The sequence below is a fragment of the Brienomyrus brachyistius genome, chromosome 20, assembly GCF_023856365.1.
Source record: "Brienomyrus brachyistius isolate T26 chromosome 20, BBRACH_0.4, whole genome shotgun sequence".
Taxonomy (NCBI): Eukaryota; Metazoa; Chordata; class Actinopteri; order Osteoglossiformes; family Mormyridae; genus Brienomyrus; species Brienomyrus brachyistius.
The window spans coordinates 10,351,194-10,366,958 of record NC_064552.1 but is presented as its reverse complement, the minus strand read 5'-3'; the positions used below and the strand labels follow the sequence as shown (position 1 = coordinate 10,366,958).

At 45.9% G+C, this 15,765-nt stretch overlaps 1 protein-coding gene across 4 annotated transcripts in view; it reads right to left on the bottom strand.

The window, feature by feature from the left end:
- prkg1b (protein kinase cGMP-dependent 1b) overlaps positions 1 to 15,765 on the bottom strand; it is a 105,856-nt gene that overhangs the window by 2,872 nt on the left and 87,219 nt on the right. For 3 of the 4 annotated variants that reach the window (XM_048987484.1, XM_048987483.1, XM_048987485.1), the window contains 9 exons: positions 13,752 to 13,826; positions 4,240 to 4,336; positions 2,338 to 2,477; positions 1,767 to 1,856; positions 1,289 to 1,430; positions 1,008 to 1,171; positions 468 to 590; positions 310 to 372; positions 118 to 184 (listed from right to left, as the gene is read on the bottom strand). In XM_048987484.1, coding sequence (XP_048843441.1) covers positions 118 to 184; positions 310 to 372; positions 468 to 590; positions 1,008 to 1,171; positions 1,289 to 1,430; positions 1,767 to 1,856; positions 2,338 to 2,477; positions 4,240 to 4,336; positions 13,752 to 13,826 — 961 coding nt within the window. Of the gene's footprint in view, positions 1 to 117; positions 185 to 309; positions 373 to 467; positions 591 to 1,007; positions 1,172 to 1,288; positions 1,431 to 1,766; positions 1,857 to 2,337; positions 2,478 to 4,239; positions 4,337 to 4,458; positions 4,952 to 13,751; positions 13,827 to 15,765 lie in introns of those variants that run through there. The other variant, XM_048987486.1, reaches the window with a different exon arrangement.

Sequence of the window (15,765 nt, the reverse complement as noted above, 5' to 3'; positions counted from 1 at the left end):
GCCTTAGATACTGTTTCCACAGCTAAAGCTCTGTAATCTGTTTTGAGGATGTTCATTTTGAATGTTTTTTTTTTTTTTTAAGAACATTACAGTTCGGAAAGTGAAACCTGTACTTACACTGGGAATGATAGGTGGTGTGAGTGTTCCTTTCCGCAGCCCTTCCCAGTTAAAGCCTTCAAACCACCTAGGATTCATGCAACAGACGAGGGTATTAATGAAACTGCCCGCCACTTTATTTTGATGGCAGGTGCTGGGTAAACAGAGCAGAGTCAGAGTCAGCGTTGAATTCTTAACTCTGATGCCACTCACTTGTGCTTCTGAATATCTTTGACTCCATTTTTCAAGTTTCCAAGTCTCTCTGAAGGATTGTCCCTGAAAATGAGATGCATGTTTATTAGACGAGAATTGCCTAAATCACACTAGCTGCACATGTACATCAGTGCATGCAGATATTCATTAAGACTCGCCTGCATAGCTTTTTTATTAGGTTGGCGGCGTTTTTTGTAATCTTCTTTGGAAATTCAATCATGTCGATACCCCGTAGGATTATGTTGTAGGTTTTCATAGGATCAGGGCCTGAGAATGGAGGGCTGAATAAAAGAATAACAGAGAGGACAAACATGAATTTTTGGGGATATGTCGACAGGGCCGCTGAGCACGAAATCACGTTCGTGCAGCGATTGCGCATATCTAAGACAGCGATGACTGTGAACGTTTCGAGAGGGGCAGTGGAGGACAGCCCACGTTTACTGCCAAGCGCCTTCGAGAGACTAGACAGCAGCTTCTTGCTCTATGACAGCAGGGACCTCTTTCCAAACAGGTGTAAACCTATCTTTCTTGGTAAGAGATGCCAGGATCACAAGGACACATCCCGGCCCCTTGTTGACTCTTGTCACATCATATACATTACATTCTTAAGGCACAAGGTGTCAGCTTACTGAGTGGGATTCTGACAGAGTTTCTAACCTACGCCTGATATCTGTTCATGGACATATGCTTGCACTTGCCTGCCAGTCAGCAGCTCATACATGAGGATCCCAAGAGACCAGTAATCAGCAGAAATGTCATGGCCTTTATTCAGGATGATCTCCGGAGCTACATACTCCGGCGTTCCACAAAAAGTCCACGTTTTCTTTCCAAACCCAATCTTTTTGGCGAAGCCAAAATCCACCTGAAAAGACAAAGTAGACCGTAACCCTGCTCTTTGCCATTCTTTGTCCCCTTCCCGACTTTGCAATTAAAGATCAGAACATTGTGTTCTCTCTTCTTGGGATAGGTGCCTACTCACCAGCTTGGCATAACCTCTGTGGTCCAGTATCAGGTTCTCTGGCTTGAGGTCTCGGTAGATGATTCCTTTGGAATGCAGGTAGGCGAAAGCTTCGACGACGCATGCCGTGTAAAAGCGGGTCGTCGCGTCTTCAAATGAACCTCTGCGATAATGAAGACGCCAGACCAATGAGTGTCTCGATTCACCACAAATATAGTTGAAGCAATAACAAGAAAAAGACACCCGTCTTGTCAAGGCTTGTCTGCCCAGTGAAAATACTTAGGGATTATGTCTAAATGTTGCCTTTGATCCCAGGAAGCCAATGCACAAATGCCTTAGCACCTCACAAACAATTAGCGTGCTCATCCCTATGCGTGACGCGCCTTGTTTTAAGGTCGTCAACAATAACCACCCCTCACCGAAACCTTATACAGCATGATACAGTTTCGAAACAACATTTCAAATGCTTTTGATTTGCCAGGATAACTGTTCGCCATACCTGTCCCTAAGAATGGTCCACAACTCTCCGCCAAGGCAGGCTTCCATTAACATATACAGGTACTTGCTATCCTTGAATGTTCGGTAGAGTCTAGAGGTGGAAAGCAGAGAAATTGTAAAGAATACTGTGCCGGTGGGATACAAAAGATAAGAAAGGAAAGCCGGAGGTGCAGGCCGCATGTTCCAAGCATGAGTTTTTGCTGGTAGATATTTTAATTTCTAAATTCCCTTCTTGCCTGAAGTCTTCCTTGTTCACATGGGCTCTGCTTTATTCGAGCTACAAAGAACTGTAGATAAAACCAAAGCTTACAGCATGAGATATAGTCCCTTATGTAAGCATGACTGCTTAGTTATGTGCAATAGTCATGGTTGCAGCGTCAACCCCTGTGGGAAGAGGCCCAAGGAATTAACCTCCGATCTGGGACCTGCAGTTGCCCAATTGAGCATGCAACCTTTACAGAATTGAGCATGCAACCCGGTGGTTCACTCCGAATGAAGGTGCCCATGGTATTGGACTGCCAAGGTAGTTCATTTTGGAGTTGAACCCCAAGCAAATGAGGAATTATGTGTACCTAACGATAAAGTCAGAGTGAGCTTCCTGCATGATCTGCTTTTCGGAGCGTATGTGCTCCTGCTGCCTCGTGTCCACAATGTGCCTCTTCTTCAGGATCTTCATTGCAAACGTCTTGCCCTCATCGCTCTTGAGTTGTACCTGCGGGTCAAGAGGGTGCAGGGATTTAGCTAGCAGCGTACAAGCTCCATCGTCGCACTTAGCACAGTTTATGAAATGGGAACAATGCAAAGGCTAACTGCAAAAGTTTGAGGCCAGCCGACCTATGACCTTGTGGGGTTCCACTGGTCCCCATAATAGCCTATGAGTCATAGACTATAGATAACCCAGAACATGGGAGGATTACTGGGGGGCTGAATTCTTCACATTGAGTAACATAGTGCGTACTATGTGTCAAGCATACCTTGGGGGAAGGGAGGCTAATCTGCAGTGTGGGTAATAGAAAGTTTAAAATAGGTTTGGGTGGCCTGACTGGGGATCCCTCTTTAGGATAGGCTCACTGGCTTCTCGATTGACTCGATTGAAGAGTTGATTCCACTATGCCATATTAAACCTGTCTCCCTCTCAGCGTCGGTCTCCTCGGCATCGTCCTTGCCAGCCAACTCTTGCCAACAGTAGGATAAAATTTACCGCAGGCCATTTTCCACCCTTACAGTACCTCCAGTGCCGCCAACCCCAAAAAGCCAATGTAAGTGGCACCAAAACTGTCTGTGTGCTTCATAAGCACTTCAAGCAGAACTCTGCCTGCAATGTCGGCCTTCCCCAACAATGCCGAAAGCTGTTTCTGAGTCTGAGATTTTGTTTCCTTTCATTAATAATTCTTCAGCATTTATGTGCAAAACTTGAGATTCATGCTAATTATTTTTAAAGAACTTTTCAGTAATGATTGGTGTTTGATTACTGAAATGCCCATTAAACTTTCAGATGATTGCATCACTGCCTTAGACAGATTCCCAAGAAAACAAAAATGTCAACAAAAAAAAATCTATCCACACTTCTGGTGCACGATGGGAAAACTTCTGTTACAATATTTGTTTTTAAGTATACATCTTGAAGGAGTCTTTTTTTTTAAAAAAAATCGCTTTTGGATAAATGTTAAGAGATCAGAGTCTCAGGATTTTAGGTTTTAGTTTATGGACGAATGCTAAAACCTTTATTTAGAAAAAGAAACATTGGGGGTTTAAAGAGCAACGTACAATATAAACCCCAAAGAAATCACACAGCTGGATTAGCATTGCTGCCCTTGCTTACTACGTGGAAACTTACCCCCAAATAGATTTAACCTGGAACTGGACCAGGGTATTACTTTGGGAAAACAAGACGAACAAAACTAATCCGCACAAGTTATAATACATCATTTTAACCTGTAATATAACATCTCATTCAATGAATACTCCGTCCTTACTGTTTTTTTAATAAAGTTATTTTTTCAATTTCCTATAGTTAAATATCACCATAATTATTTCAGTCAACTATGAAGTAGCTCAAGTTTTTAACAGGAAGCTTAATTTCTGTTACTAAATGCTACAGTAGCCCCTTGGCTATGTAATTTTCAAGGAGTCTAGACACACCACGTTTTTATGTCAAGATAGCTAAAGCACAAAAAAATATTTACCCTATATTAAATGCAATAAGGTAATAGCTTTTATTTGACTGCAGACCAGTGCACAAGACAAAGGCAGCTTTTTCCGGTATGGCATTTAAAATTAGGTTGCAAGAAATTGCACCCAAAAAGACTTAAAATGCTTCTATTAAAGCCTCCATTTTTACATTAAATGCTCCAGTGCTGATCATTAAGTTGACATCATGACACCTTTCCGAGTAAGTGTTCGAGGACCCTAAGGGTTTGGCAATGCATTACACAGCAGGCAGGCACACAGAGGGAGAGAATGAAATATCTTACCAGTTCCACCCGGCCGAAGCCTCCCACTCCTAAAGTGTCGATGATGTTGAAGTCGACAAGCTTCAGGTTGGAGAAGAAGGCATTCTCCGCTTCGTACCTGCATTTTGTCAGGTGGAGAAAAGGGAACTTCTTAGAAGTGTGGACAAAGTAATTGATATGGAGGGACAAGGTTAGGAAGGGGGAGGGCTGGTTGTCCAGCTGCTCTTTCTTCTTCCGCACCTTCTCGGTAACCATCTCATGCATCTCCCCCCTTTCGCTCTCACTGGTCGAAGAGTAATAGCGTAAACGTGTGCACTGGTCCACTGGGACAGGTCCGTATAGTGCCCAAGTCACAGCACGGCAAGGTCTGTGTTTATATGGTCACTCTCCAATGTGAAAGTTTAGATCTTATCTCCTCGATGAAGGTGCAACAGCTATGCCTTCTGCACTTTACATTTTGACAGCCATTGCTTTCCTCTTGCAAGGTGTAACAGAGAGCTTTCCAAACCCCTTCGTCAAAAGCCCACCCAGTGGGGCTTTCCAGGTTTCCGAAGCAGAACCCCTTGAGATTGAGCTAAGAGCAACTGAAAGCGGCAAATCAGCGTTGCATTCCGTCGGCAGCTAAGGTCCAAGTCCCCCCCGGGGCCAGCTGGGTCCTCCAGAGCTCTTTGAGTGGGTCTGATGTCAGCCTGAGGTTTTGCAGTGCATGGGGTTAGCCTCACTACCAAAATACAAGCACGAGTGTTTCCCTGGAAGGCACCCCCCCTCCCACTCCCCGCGCCCCCCCCATCTCAACAAATACTGCCCAGCTGAACCCACAGATATTTTTAGCATCTGGGCGACCTTGTTAGCATAGCTACACACCTCGAAGGACGCACTGCAAAAAAGGCCTTGTGTGCAAACTACCTGTTCAACGCACTTCATTTCTTTCTTTCTTTTCCCTCCAGCAACATCGCTAAATCACCTACTGGAGTCTCTTTCCCGTACGCGAAAGTAGAATCTTCTGTAACAAAAGAAACATTCTTCCGTCTTAAAAACCACTTATCCAGAAAGGATCAGGCTACCCTGAAGAGCCGGGCATGGCGATCTGTTTGGTTTACATTAAAAATGAATGCTTTACCTTTCATATGCATTTCAGCTGCTGGGCAGGACCATTAACGTGATGCACATATGATTTCACACACGAGAGCGTTTAAGGGACAATTCTGCCCCATTACACTCCTTGAAAGAGGATGCCAGCCAAGACGCAGTTTAATTATCCACTTACTGTTACTGCAGGCTGTATCATCGCTGCCACACCTGCCTCATCTTTCCCCTGCCTATGTAATTATCACCCTTACATCTGCGTTCGGAGTGTCTCCGAGATTAGATTAGTAGGTGGGGGCTTTTGTGACGGTGCTTTAGTTGGCACCACAGCAGAGGGGTGTGGCAGGAGGGGTGTCCTCTCAGGGACATAAAGAACAGACGAACAAAGAAGCGGAAGGCAAACTGGTATCTGCGTAAAAGGTACAACTCTGGAAGACTGCCCTTGCACCGTCCAGACCAAACAGGATGCCACTTAACCCCCCCCCCCCCCGCGAGCGCCTTGGCTGCTCTGGAGAAACTGACACCAGACTGTGTTCCCATCACGCCTCTCCAAGTTGGCTGATTCGGCTATGAAGGTGACTTGGCCAAGGCGAGATGCCGTCCTGCCCAGTAGCCGGCCTTAACGAGCTTGACGGGACTGAGCCGAAACACTGCTGACTCATTCTCTTCAGCCGGTTATGAGAAACGACTTACGCCACGTGAAGTGGGCCGCCCGACGGAGCCAAGCCTTAATTGGACCTGCACTCTACCTTGTCCAGGGTTCAAAACCATTATCGTCTGGCCACACTCCGGTGAAGAATGCACTGCACCTGCTTCGTGTTTCACAAGCCGGGCATTCTTCAAGCAGCTGGAGAATGATCGCGTCACACCACTGGCCTCCCAAAAGGGGCAAAAAGCAATTTACAGGCAGCGTCCAGGCCCAGTGTGGCACAGTGCAGACATGTGACAGGAAACTCTTCACCTGAATCTACGGCCGCCAAGTTGTTCTATTGTCAAGCCAAAGATTCCCGCTGGTTCTGCTAAATGCGACGCGCCGTTAAAGTCACCAAAATCGGGAAGCGGTCTGCATAAACCGTGCCATTTTATTTCCCAGGAATTTTATTATTCCTGTTTGTTTATGATCCCAGAGTCTCCAGTTAGTCCCCTGGGAGATGACACCTGACTTCCTGTCTGCACTCCAACTCCTTAAGTGGAAAAAGGGAGCAGGGCACAGTGTCACATGACCAGTGAGATGTATGGCTTGTTGACAGGCAGATATTGGTGGGGCTCGCGTCCCGTGGAAGGCATGTTGCTGATCCAAGATACGATAGAATTTTTTCCACTGAGTGCGCCAGACTCCTCCATTGAAGCACAGACATACGTGTGTAGAATTTCAGGGCTTTCGCTTTCTGCTAGCAAGTCCCAAAAAGATGACAGCAGGAGGGCGGCAAGAGTTACTGTACAGCACAAGATTCTAGGCGGAAATGCCACGGGGTCCGATCGCAGCTCATTTGCTACTATTCACTACTTAATTTCCAACACAGGTGACATTATCTAGAGATATATTGCATTCAGTGTATTGTGTGATATGAATTATAAGACATGGTAAGTATGACCGTAAAGGTACACATGACCACAGCATCCATCAGCTAATGACATCAAAGAAATTTGCCCTGAAGTTTATAAATATGAAACTTTGGCATGATAGTTGTTGATTTCCTGAGTAAATTCGTCTATCAGAGGCTGTAATTCTAAAACCGCAGCTTCACATGCCCCAAGGTGGCTGTAGACCTCCCGCCTGAAATCTTCCGCTCTAGCGATCCCTGCATGTTTAATTGCAATAGATAACAGCAACGGCAGAATCGGTTTGGGTCCCTCTTGGTCAACATCAGCAGAGGGACGGAAAAAAACTGAATTCAGAGGGAGCTGAAGCGGTCGGCCAGGTGGTGATTCAGAGGGCAACAGCTCATCCTGCTTTAACTCTACAAGACAAGGCCTAAAGGAAACAGAGTGCAAGGCGTGTTAATTCCAGCCACAGGCAATTCAGGAAATCCACCCAAGCTCCAATGTCTCTCCTCCTTAGCTGCTTAGGGCAGCGTTTCCCAAATCCGGTCCACAGGGACCCACAGCCGCTCCATGTTTTTGCTCCCTCCGAGCTCCCTGCCAGACAGTCCACATTTATGCTCCCTCCCAACTCCCAGCAAAAACATGGACTGTCTGTGGGTCCCTGAGGATTTGGGAAACACTGGCTTGGGGTGATGTTAGGGCTATGACAGCAAGCGAAATGATGTCAAGGTGTCATAGTCTTAATTAATGAAGAGGCTAAGACCCCATCTGTGATTGACTTACAGATCACTGTATCTCTCATAATACAGATTTAATGACATATTCAGTGTTCCATTCCTTTTTTTTTCTTTTGGGGGGGGGGGGTGTTGATTAAATTTCCCTCTAATATAGCCGCCAACAGGCAATACAAACAGCTAATTATATATATATATATGTGTGTGTGTGTGTGTGTGTGTGTGTGTGTGTGTGTGTTTCAGCATTGTAACAATAAATCATGTTCATATAGTTATGTTTTGATAGCTGACTGACTTGAAATTACAGCTGCATTCTAAATAAGTTTCAAACTCAATCTTCAATGAGAATAATAGACATTAGTAACAGTCTGTTAGAACCAGTGCAGTTACCCTTTTGGAAAACCTCCACTGTTTGGTATATCAGCAGCTGCACAGCTTTTCTGTGGATCACTATTTTGTTGACAGGCCTTTAATCCCAAAGCAATTGCCTGGTTTAGTTTCTTCGTGCACAGTCGCTTCACACTAAATCCAGCACGTTCTTTCTGTGAAAATGACGGAAGGGTGAATATTATTACAAAACAGTGTCTAAAAAAACGAAACGATAGGTAAACGGAAAACCTGTATTAGCTGCTGATGATCGCATAAGGTTTGGGGCCTTTTGAGAAAATGTGTGATTTGAATTTCATGGGAAAACATCGTGTCCACAAAAACGTGCTTGTTAATACATTTGGTCCACTTTAAAAGATGCCCCTGGATTGTTATTGTGGCTGATTTGGCTGGGAATCACAGTTACAAAAAAATCTCTCTTTCGTTCTTCCACATCTTCCACCTAATCTTCTATCACAGGTTACGACTTCTTAAAGCGCCAGACCATTTTTGCAAGCTGCAGTGAATCAAAACGCCAAGAGACTGTAATTTCAGTAGGCAGACATTTCCTACTCATTTTTATGACTGTCTGAGTAATATTCGCTTAAAATCCTAAACACATTTAATTGCTATTTGGAAAATGACATTCAGGTGAGTGATCTGGGCGCCGTCTTTAGCTCCACACAACAGGATTGTATGGTTTGGATCCTACCCTCCAGCCAATCCCAACCTTGCTCCCTCTACAGGCTTCTGGGGGAACTGCATCAATAACAAACGTGTTTTGGCTTTGCATAGAAACAAATCCAGAGTGAAGAACGTCCTCTTTCTGGTTGAAAACATACCTGACCTTGTCAGTATGCCCCAGACCGTCAGAAAGAATCCAGCCCTTGAATGGCAGACTGAGAATAAAAATTATCATTTTATATAACTGCCTCATAAGATTGTGTTTCTTCAGTTAACGGGGACGTTTCATTGTGTCACGCTCATTTTGACGGCTCGCACCGCATGATTTCCGTCCAGTATAAAAAGAAAACCTCCAGCCATGAATTAACGCTGGTCACATTACAAGAATTACGTAACGGCAAAAAGCTGGTTCCCTTGTACCAAGGAGATGCATCAAAAATATGTAACAGGAGTGAATTACAAGTGCATTGGTGCGTCTTCAGCTCCATCCACCGAGAGTCACTGTAACTTGCAGATAGCAGGAAGAATTGCTCTCAGAATGGTACGGGGGGGTCTGCCAGACAATATCAAAATAAGTCATGCATGAGCCAAAGTCACCCTCGATAGCAGGGTCTCCCACGCAGCTGCGTGTCGATTCCGTTAACACTTCTGAGGAAATCAACTCTCAGCTTCGCAGGCAACCAGTTCGGATCGCCGGGGCCAGAGATCGGTCAATGTACGGACCAGTGGGCGCCTGTGGGAGGCATCGGGCGCCGATAGTCGGTGCCCAGGGGGAGCCTGGAATACAGCTCGTGTGTAAACAAAGCAGCGCCCCATCTCTGTGTCCTGACCTTAACATAAGCTCATACATAAGTTCTCGGGGACCATTACCTCGCTGCAAGTGGAAATTAGGCAAACAGAAAATAAAGCCCACGACCTTTCTTTTCAAAGGCTGCCTTTCAACAGGTAGGTGAGGGATTTCACTTCTGATGGCGGATTTTTTTTTCTTTGCTTCCCATCTGCATACAGATATGAAAACTATACACAGCCGGCCCATCAGTACACATCTGAAAGTCAGATAATTTTCCTCACCAAAGTTCTTATTGGCTTTGAGTGCAATAGCGATCATGGCAGACGGAATGTGTCTATTGGGGTGGATTCAGGGAAATTTGGTTATTGTGGGATGAATGCTGCTTGCAGTCTTGCACCAGTTCATACCAGTTAGGATCCTAAAAAGGGAATGAAATGCTCCGTCTCAGGGCTCTGTTTACATAAAGGTAGCTGGGGGGGTGAATAGCTGGAATGTTTCACTGGGAGCATAGCGGATGTCGTGCCGTAAATCCTAAGACTTATAAATGTTGGTTTTAATGAAGGTATTTCGGCTGACTCGCTTTGCAGCAGAGGACACATTCTCCATCTGCAGGTTGACGAGAAATGGCGCTTCCTATTTTTTTAACACGCCGTTTATGGCGACAGAGAAACCCCAAAGCGTAATGAATGACGCGTCTCTTAGTAAAGACGGAAAGCTGGGAGACTCAGTGGATACACGTCGTGGCAGACGAGTCTGTAAACATGGCATAGCTCATTAGTGCAAACCCCCCCCCAGTCTTTCATGGTTTGTATTCAACATGTCAACATCTCCCCCCCCCCCACCCGCTGTGACCCTCCTGCCCCTCCTCCTGCCTCTACCAGTAGTGCTCACTGCATAAAGATTTAAGTGTGCACTGTTTGCTTAGGCAACACATTTAAATACACCACCCCTTGTGAATTCATTTTGGCACAAGTGCCTGCTTGTCATGGCAGCTAACAGTTGCTGATGACAACAAACCGGTTGCAAAAAAATTGAGACCAATGTTCAAACGGACCACTAAAAATCACAATAATGACCTGGACATATAATAAATCTAAAATAAATTATAATAAAACTATTTTGCCTGAATTCAAGTTTAATTATTTAATTCATTTCCTTTATTTTTGTATGCGGCATATTTGTTACAGTGATTCTTACATGAGACATTACTATAATCATTTCGTGAATAATACATGATTTATTGCGATACATTAAACCACCAGCAGATGGAGCACGTGAACTACAGCACGATTGGAAACCTCTGTTCCAGTTGTATGACAGGTAACACGGTCTTATAATAAAACCTACTTTTAAAAGCACATAAAAAGAAAATTATTTCTGCATAGTATTTTTTTCCAATTCTAAGAAAAGATGATTTTTTTTTTGGTCCTGAATTTTTCAAAAATCAGGATATTTCAGAATTAGAAGGACGTCACAGTACGTGGTGCCCATCTGCCGACTAAAAGGTCCCTTATACCTTCATAAACAGTTTGAGCTTGCGAGTATACATAGTCATCAGCACATTATAAGCAATACTGAGAATTTGTGCACTTAGCTAGTCACTGTGGTGGTTCAATGGCATGTTAATGACAGGAAGCGAGACTATCAATTTAGAAGATTAAGACAAAGATTAGACTAAAGATTAAAATGAAAAGACAGAGTCAGGAGACAGGTACAAAAAGTGAATACTTAATCGGCTTCATGGCGATTTCATTTCAAACTTCACAAATACGGTCAATGCCAATTCTGAATGGTTTTAATTTATATTTCAGAATATTATGATATTAATATATTAAAATTATAATATATTAATACATTGATCTCCTGAATCTTGTCCTTTTGACTAAAACAAGCAGTGAAAGTCAGGAAGACATCAAAGAGTAGATATAAGAAGGTATAGATAGAAGAGTCACTGATGGAAATCGTATTCAAGTCTTCTGTAATTCCCTGCTTTGAGAGAAAAAGTCACAGTTTAATTGTTTGTATTTCTGACTAATGGAGCACAGAAGCTGTAGCGAAGAGCTGCACGTGCTAGCTGCATGAGGGGGCATGCGAGGTATAAGCGCGCGCAGATCGCTCATCCATCTGTCATAACCGCTTAGCCAGTAGAGGGCGCCTTTCCCAGGAAGAACATAAGAGGAGACCGTCGCACACACTGACACACTAACAGAGGTGGAATTTTCAGGTCCAGAAAGTAAAAATCCAGACCCAGGTTTTGTTTCAACCACCCAGCTGAGTGCCGTGTGACTGACTCTTTATGCTCAACTGTTTGGTTGAAACAAAACTTTGGTCTGGATTTTTACTTTCTGGACCTGAAATTTCCACGTCTGCACACTAACGGTAATCTGGGGATACCAATGCACCTAACCATCTATCTTTGGACTGATAAATGATATTTTTTTTAAAAATCATATCTTAAATGTATAATGATAAATTATTAATCCTTACGGAACAATGAAAACATAAATTCTATTGATCCCAGTGTTGCACACTGGGTAAAATATACGGATCATTTAAAGTACTTCAGCAATGTCATGGAACAGTTATTTGACACTTTTTGGGGAGGAATTTGGTTCAGGGAAAAGCAAACTTATAACAGCAGGAACACAGCAGCAGACGTCAACACTGAAATTAACCCAAAATAGTATCATGATTTTACCTTTCGCTCAGACAAATGACACTGTCTGTTAGACACTGCTGGTATAAGCCTTACTTTCTGACATAAAACTCTCCTACTAGGACATATACATGGAGTCAAACAGTCTAAAATCACTGTAGACAAGCTTTTTAAAGGAAACGAGGAAGGGCAACCGGAGCCCCTGAATCATTTCTACAAAGTGCATTCATCTCTCGTCATGACCTGCCATCATGTTCTTGGACTCCTATAATTAATTACTAATAACAAAACCAACAGTGTCATACTACAATAGTCTTTTTCATCGTGTGAAATGAACTCGTCAGTGTCTGAAGAATATTATTGCATAGAACCATCGATGTGATTTGACTTTCAAACCAGGAGTGAGTTTAAGAGACAGTAGATACAGTATTATAATACGGTGGAATGGAACTCAGTTTGAATGTCTAAGTCAGGTTGACTGGAATTGTACAGTAAAGAAGCCGTTAGGTAGCAGCAAAGGGTAAACGATGAATGTAATTCCAGTATGTCTGATAAGTTTTTTTTTTTCTTTAAAAGATTGTCCTACTTCCAAAACAAGTTAGTTTTACAAGACATCTGAGTGTCGTTTAAGCCTGACAATTCAGCAGGAGCTTCATTAGGGCATAAAACTGCTGTTTTTGATTTGGGGGGGGGGGTAGCTAACTGATCCCTGACGCCAAAACTCAGTTAATGCAGAACTAACTGGACACTAGAAAGTGGCTCTGCTGAGATTATAATGACCAGTTCCGGACTGAAACCTAATCGAAGGAGTGGGATCTGCAGTGCTTTTCTGATGGAAACCGAAAAGGCAGAATTGACTGAGTGCATATTCCTGACTGTCGAAACAACGCTGCGCACGCAGATAGATTAGATGGCTCTAATGACTGTGTTTTGTAAACTGCTCTTGCCAGTGTGATAATGAGCCTCCTTTCTAAGGCTGTGACCAGCTGCGGTAAACACCCATCTCTGCGCAGGGCTCAGTGCGTTCCAGCAAAGTCAGGGGTCTCATCTGCCGACATTCAAGGGCAGTCCTGTAATCAGAGACTCCCTCGGGCCAAGCTTGGCTTTCTGTAGCAAGGGAGCTCGCAGTGGGAGATCAGGGGAGGGATTGAGGTGGTGTTCCCTGACAGTAAAGCCCCCCTCCCATCTCCGATTACTCTAAGCTTTGCTGCCTCTTTTTCCACACTCGTCTCAGCCCTTCTTTCATGGAGGTGTGTACCTCAGGCTTACAGTTCACCTAGCCGGAGAGACTTCCCCTGTGCACAGCACATGAAGCAGCCTCTATTTCCAACACACAGGCCGCCGGGGTCTGCAATGCTACATGATCATTATCTGCTATTGATTATACTATTAGCAATTTCCAAGCATCTGAATTTACTGTACTCAATGGTTTTTGTAGGTTTTTTTTTAAGGTAGGGAGCATATTTGGGGAGCATAATTCAAACAGGGAGGGCTAAGTATCAGTAGCCAATGATATGTTTTGAATCGGTGAGTGACAGGGGAGAGGCACTTCAGAAGCCAATCAGCTTTCAGTTGGGGCCAGCGCCCCTGTGGCTCCGCCCCTCTATACATCCTTGATTGTACCATTGTATGCTTAATTAACCGGCTGGCATGTTCATCCACAGCAACTTACTTTGCCTTGGCGCCAGCATCCTCGTACCCTTTGTTAGAGACATCTTCCAAACCCCCAATCAAGTGCTTGAAAGAACTGAAAGGAAAGGAAAATAAGAAATGGTAAAATACTTACCCTATAAATTCAATATTCCACATTAGTCCAATGCCTTCAACTGACATTTATTAGAGACAAGAACAAAGAGTACATTACAGCGATACGTTTCATAAATTCACATCTTCTGTGATATTTGAATGAATATACAACACCCATGCATGACAGACATTTCCACATCTTAAGATAATGACTCAATAATATTTAAAATTACTTGTGTAAATACCTGTAAAAATGCATAAAAGTGCAAAAACGTTAGACATATTACACTTGGGTATATATATATATATATATATATGCATTAAATACCAGTTCTTCCTGCTGTAAACTATGCAGTGATAATATATTGTACATTACTGCATCTGTATGTGGCATTAAAAAGAAAACGCGAAAGAAAGAGTAATATAACCGCTTTTATTTATTATCGTTCTCATTGGCTTTATCTCGGTGTCGTATCTCGGGGGGGTTAAGCAATAAAAAGGAGAAGCCCTATCACTGAGATCCTGCTAGTATAGTAATGTGCATGAACTGAAGGTGAGTGACGAGGATGAGCAGAGAAGACTTTAATGAGGGGCACAGTGGGGCCCCCCGGCTCGCTCTCATAGCGTGGAGGGGCCCCCTGGCTCGCTCTCATAGCGTGGAGGGGCCCCCTGGCTCACTCTCATAGCGCGGAGGGGCCCCCCGGCTCGCTCTCATAGCGCGGAGGGGCCCCCTGGCTCGCTCTCATAGCGCGGAGGGGCCCCCTGGCTCGCTCTCATAGCGCGGAGGGGCCCCCTGGCTCACTCTCATAGCGTGGAGGGGCCCCTTAGCTCACTCTCATAGCGCGGAGGGGCCCCCTGGCTCGCTCTCATAGCGTGGAGGGGCCCCCTGGCTCGCTCTCATAGCGTGGAGGGGCCCCTTAGCTCGCTCTCATAGCGCGGAGGGGCCCCCTGGCTCGCTCTCATAGCGTGGAGGGGCCCCCTGGCTCGCTCTCATAGCGCGGAGGGGCCCCCTGGCTCACTCTCATAGCGCGGAGGGGCCCCTTAGCTCACTCTCATAGCGCGGAGGGGCCCCCTGGCTCACTCTCATAGCGCGGAGGGGCCCCCTGGCTCACTCTCATAGCGTGGAGGGCCCCCTGGCTCGCTCTCATAGCGTGGAGGGGCCCCCTGGCTCGCTCTCATAGCGTGGAGGGGCCCCCTGGCTCGCTCTCATAGCGCGGAGGGGCCCCCTGGCTCACTCTCATAGCGTGGAGGGCCCCCTGGCTCACTCTCATAGCGTGGAGGGCCCCCTGGCTCGCTCTCATAGCGTGGAGGGGCCCCCTGGCTCGCTCTCATAGCGTGGAGGGGCCCCCTGGCTCACTCTCATAGCGCGGAGGGGCCCCCTGGCTCGCTCTCATAGCGCGGAGGGGCCCCCTGGCTCACTCTCATAGCGTGGAGGGCCCCCTGGCTCGCTCTCATAGCGCGGAGGGGCCCCCTGGCTCACTCTCATAGCGTGGAGGGCCCCCTGGCTCGCTCTCATAGCGTGGAGGGGCCCCCTGGCTCGCTCTCATAGCGTGGAGGGGCCCCCTGGCTCACTCTCATAGCGCGGAGGGGCCCCCTGGCTCGCTCTCATAGCGTGGAGGGGCCCCTTAGCTCACTCTCATAGCGCGGAGGGGCCCCTGGCTCGCTCTCATAGCGTGGAGGGGCCCCCTGGCTCGCTCTCATAGCGTGGAGGGGCCCCCTGGCTCGCTCTCATAGCGCGGAGGGGCCCCCTAGCTCGCTCTCATAGCGTGGAGGGGCCCCCTGGCTCGCTCTCATAGCGCGGAGGGGCCCCCTGGCTCGCTCTCATAGCGCGGAGGGGCCCCCTAGCTCGCTCTCATAGCGTGGAGGGGCCCCTTAGCTCACTCTCATAGCGCGGAGGGGCCCCTAGCTCGCTCTCATAGCGTGGAGGGGCCCCTTAGCTC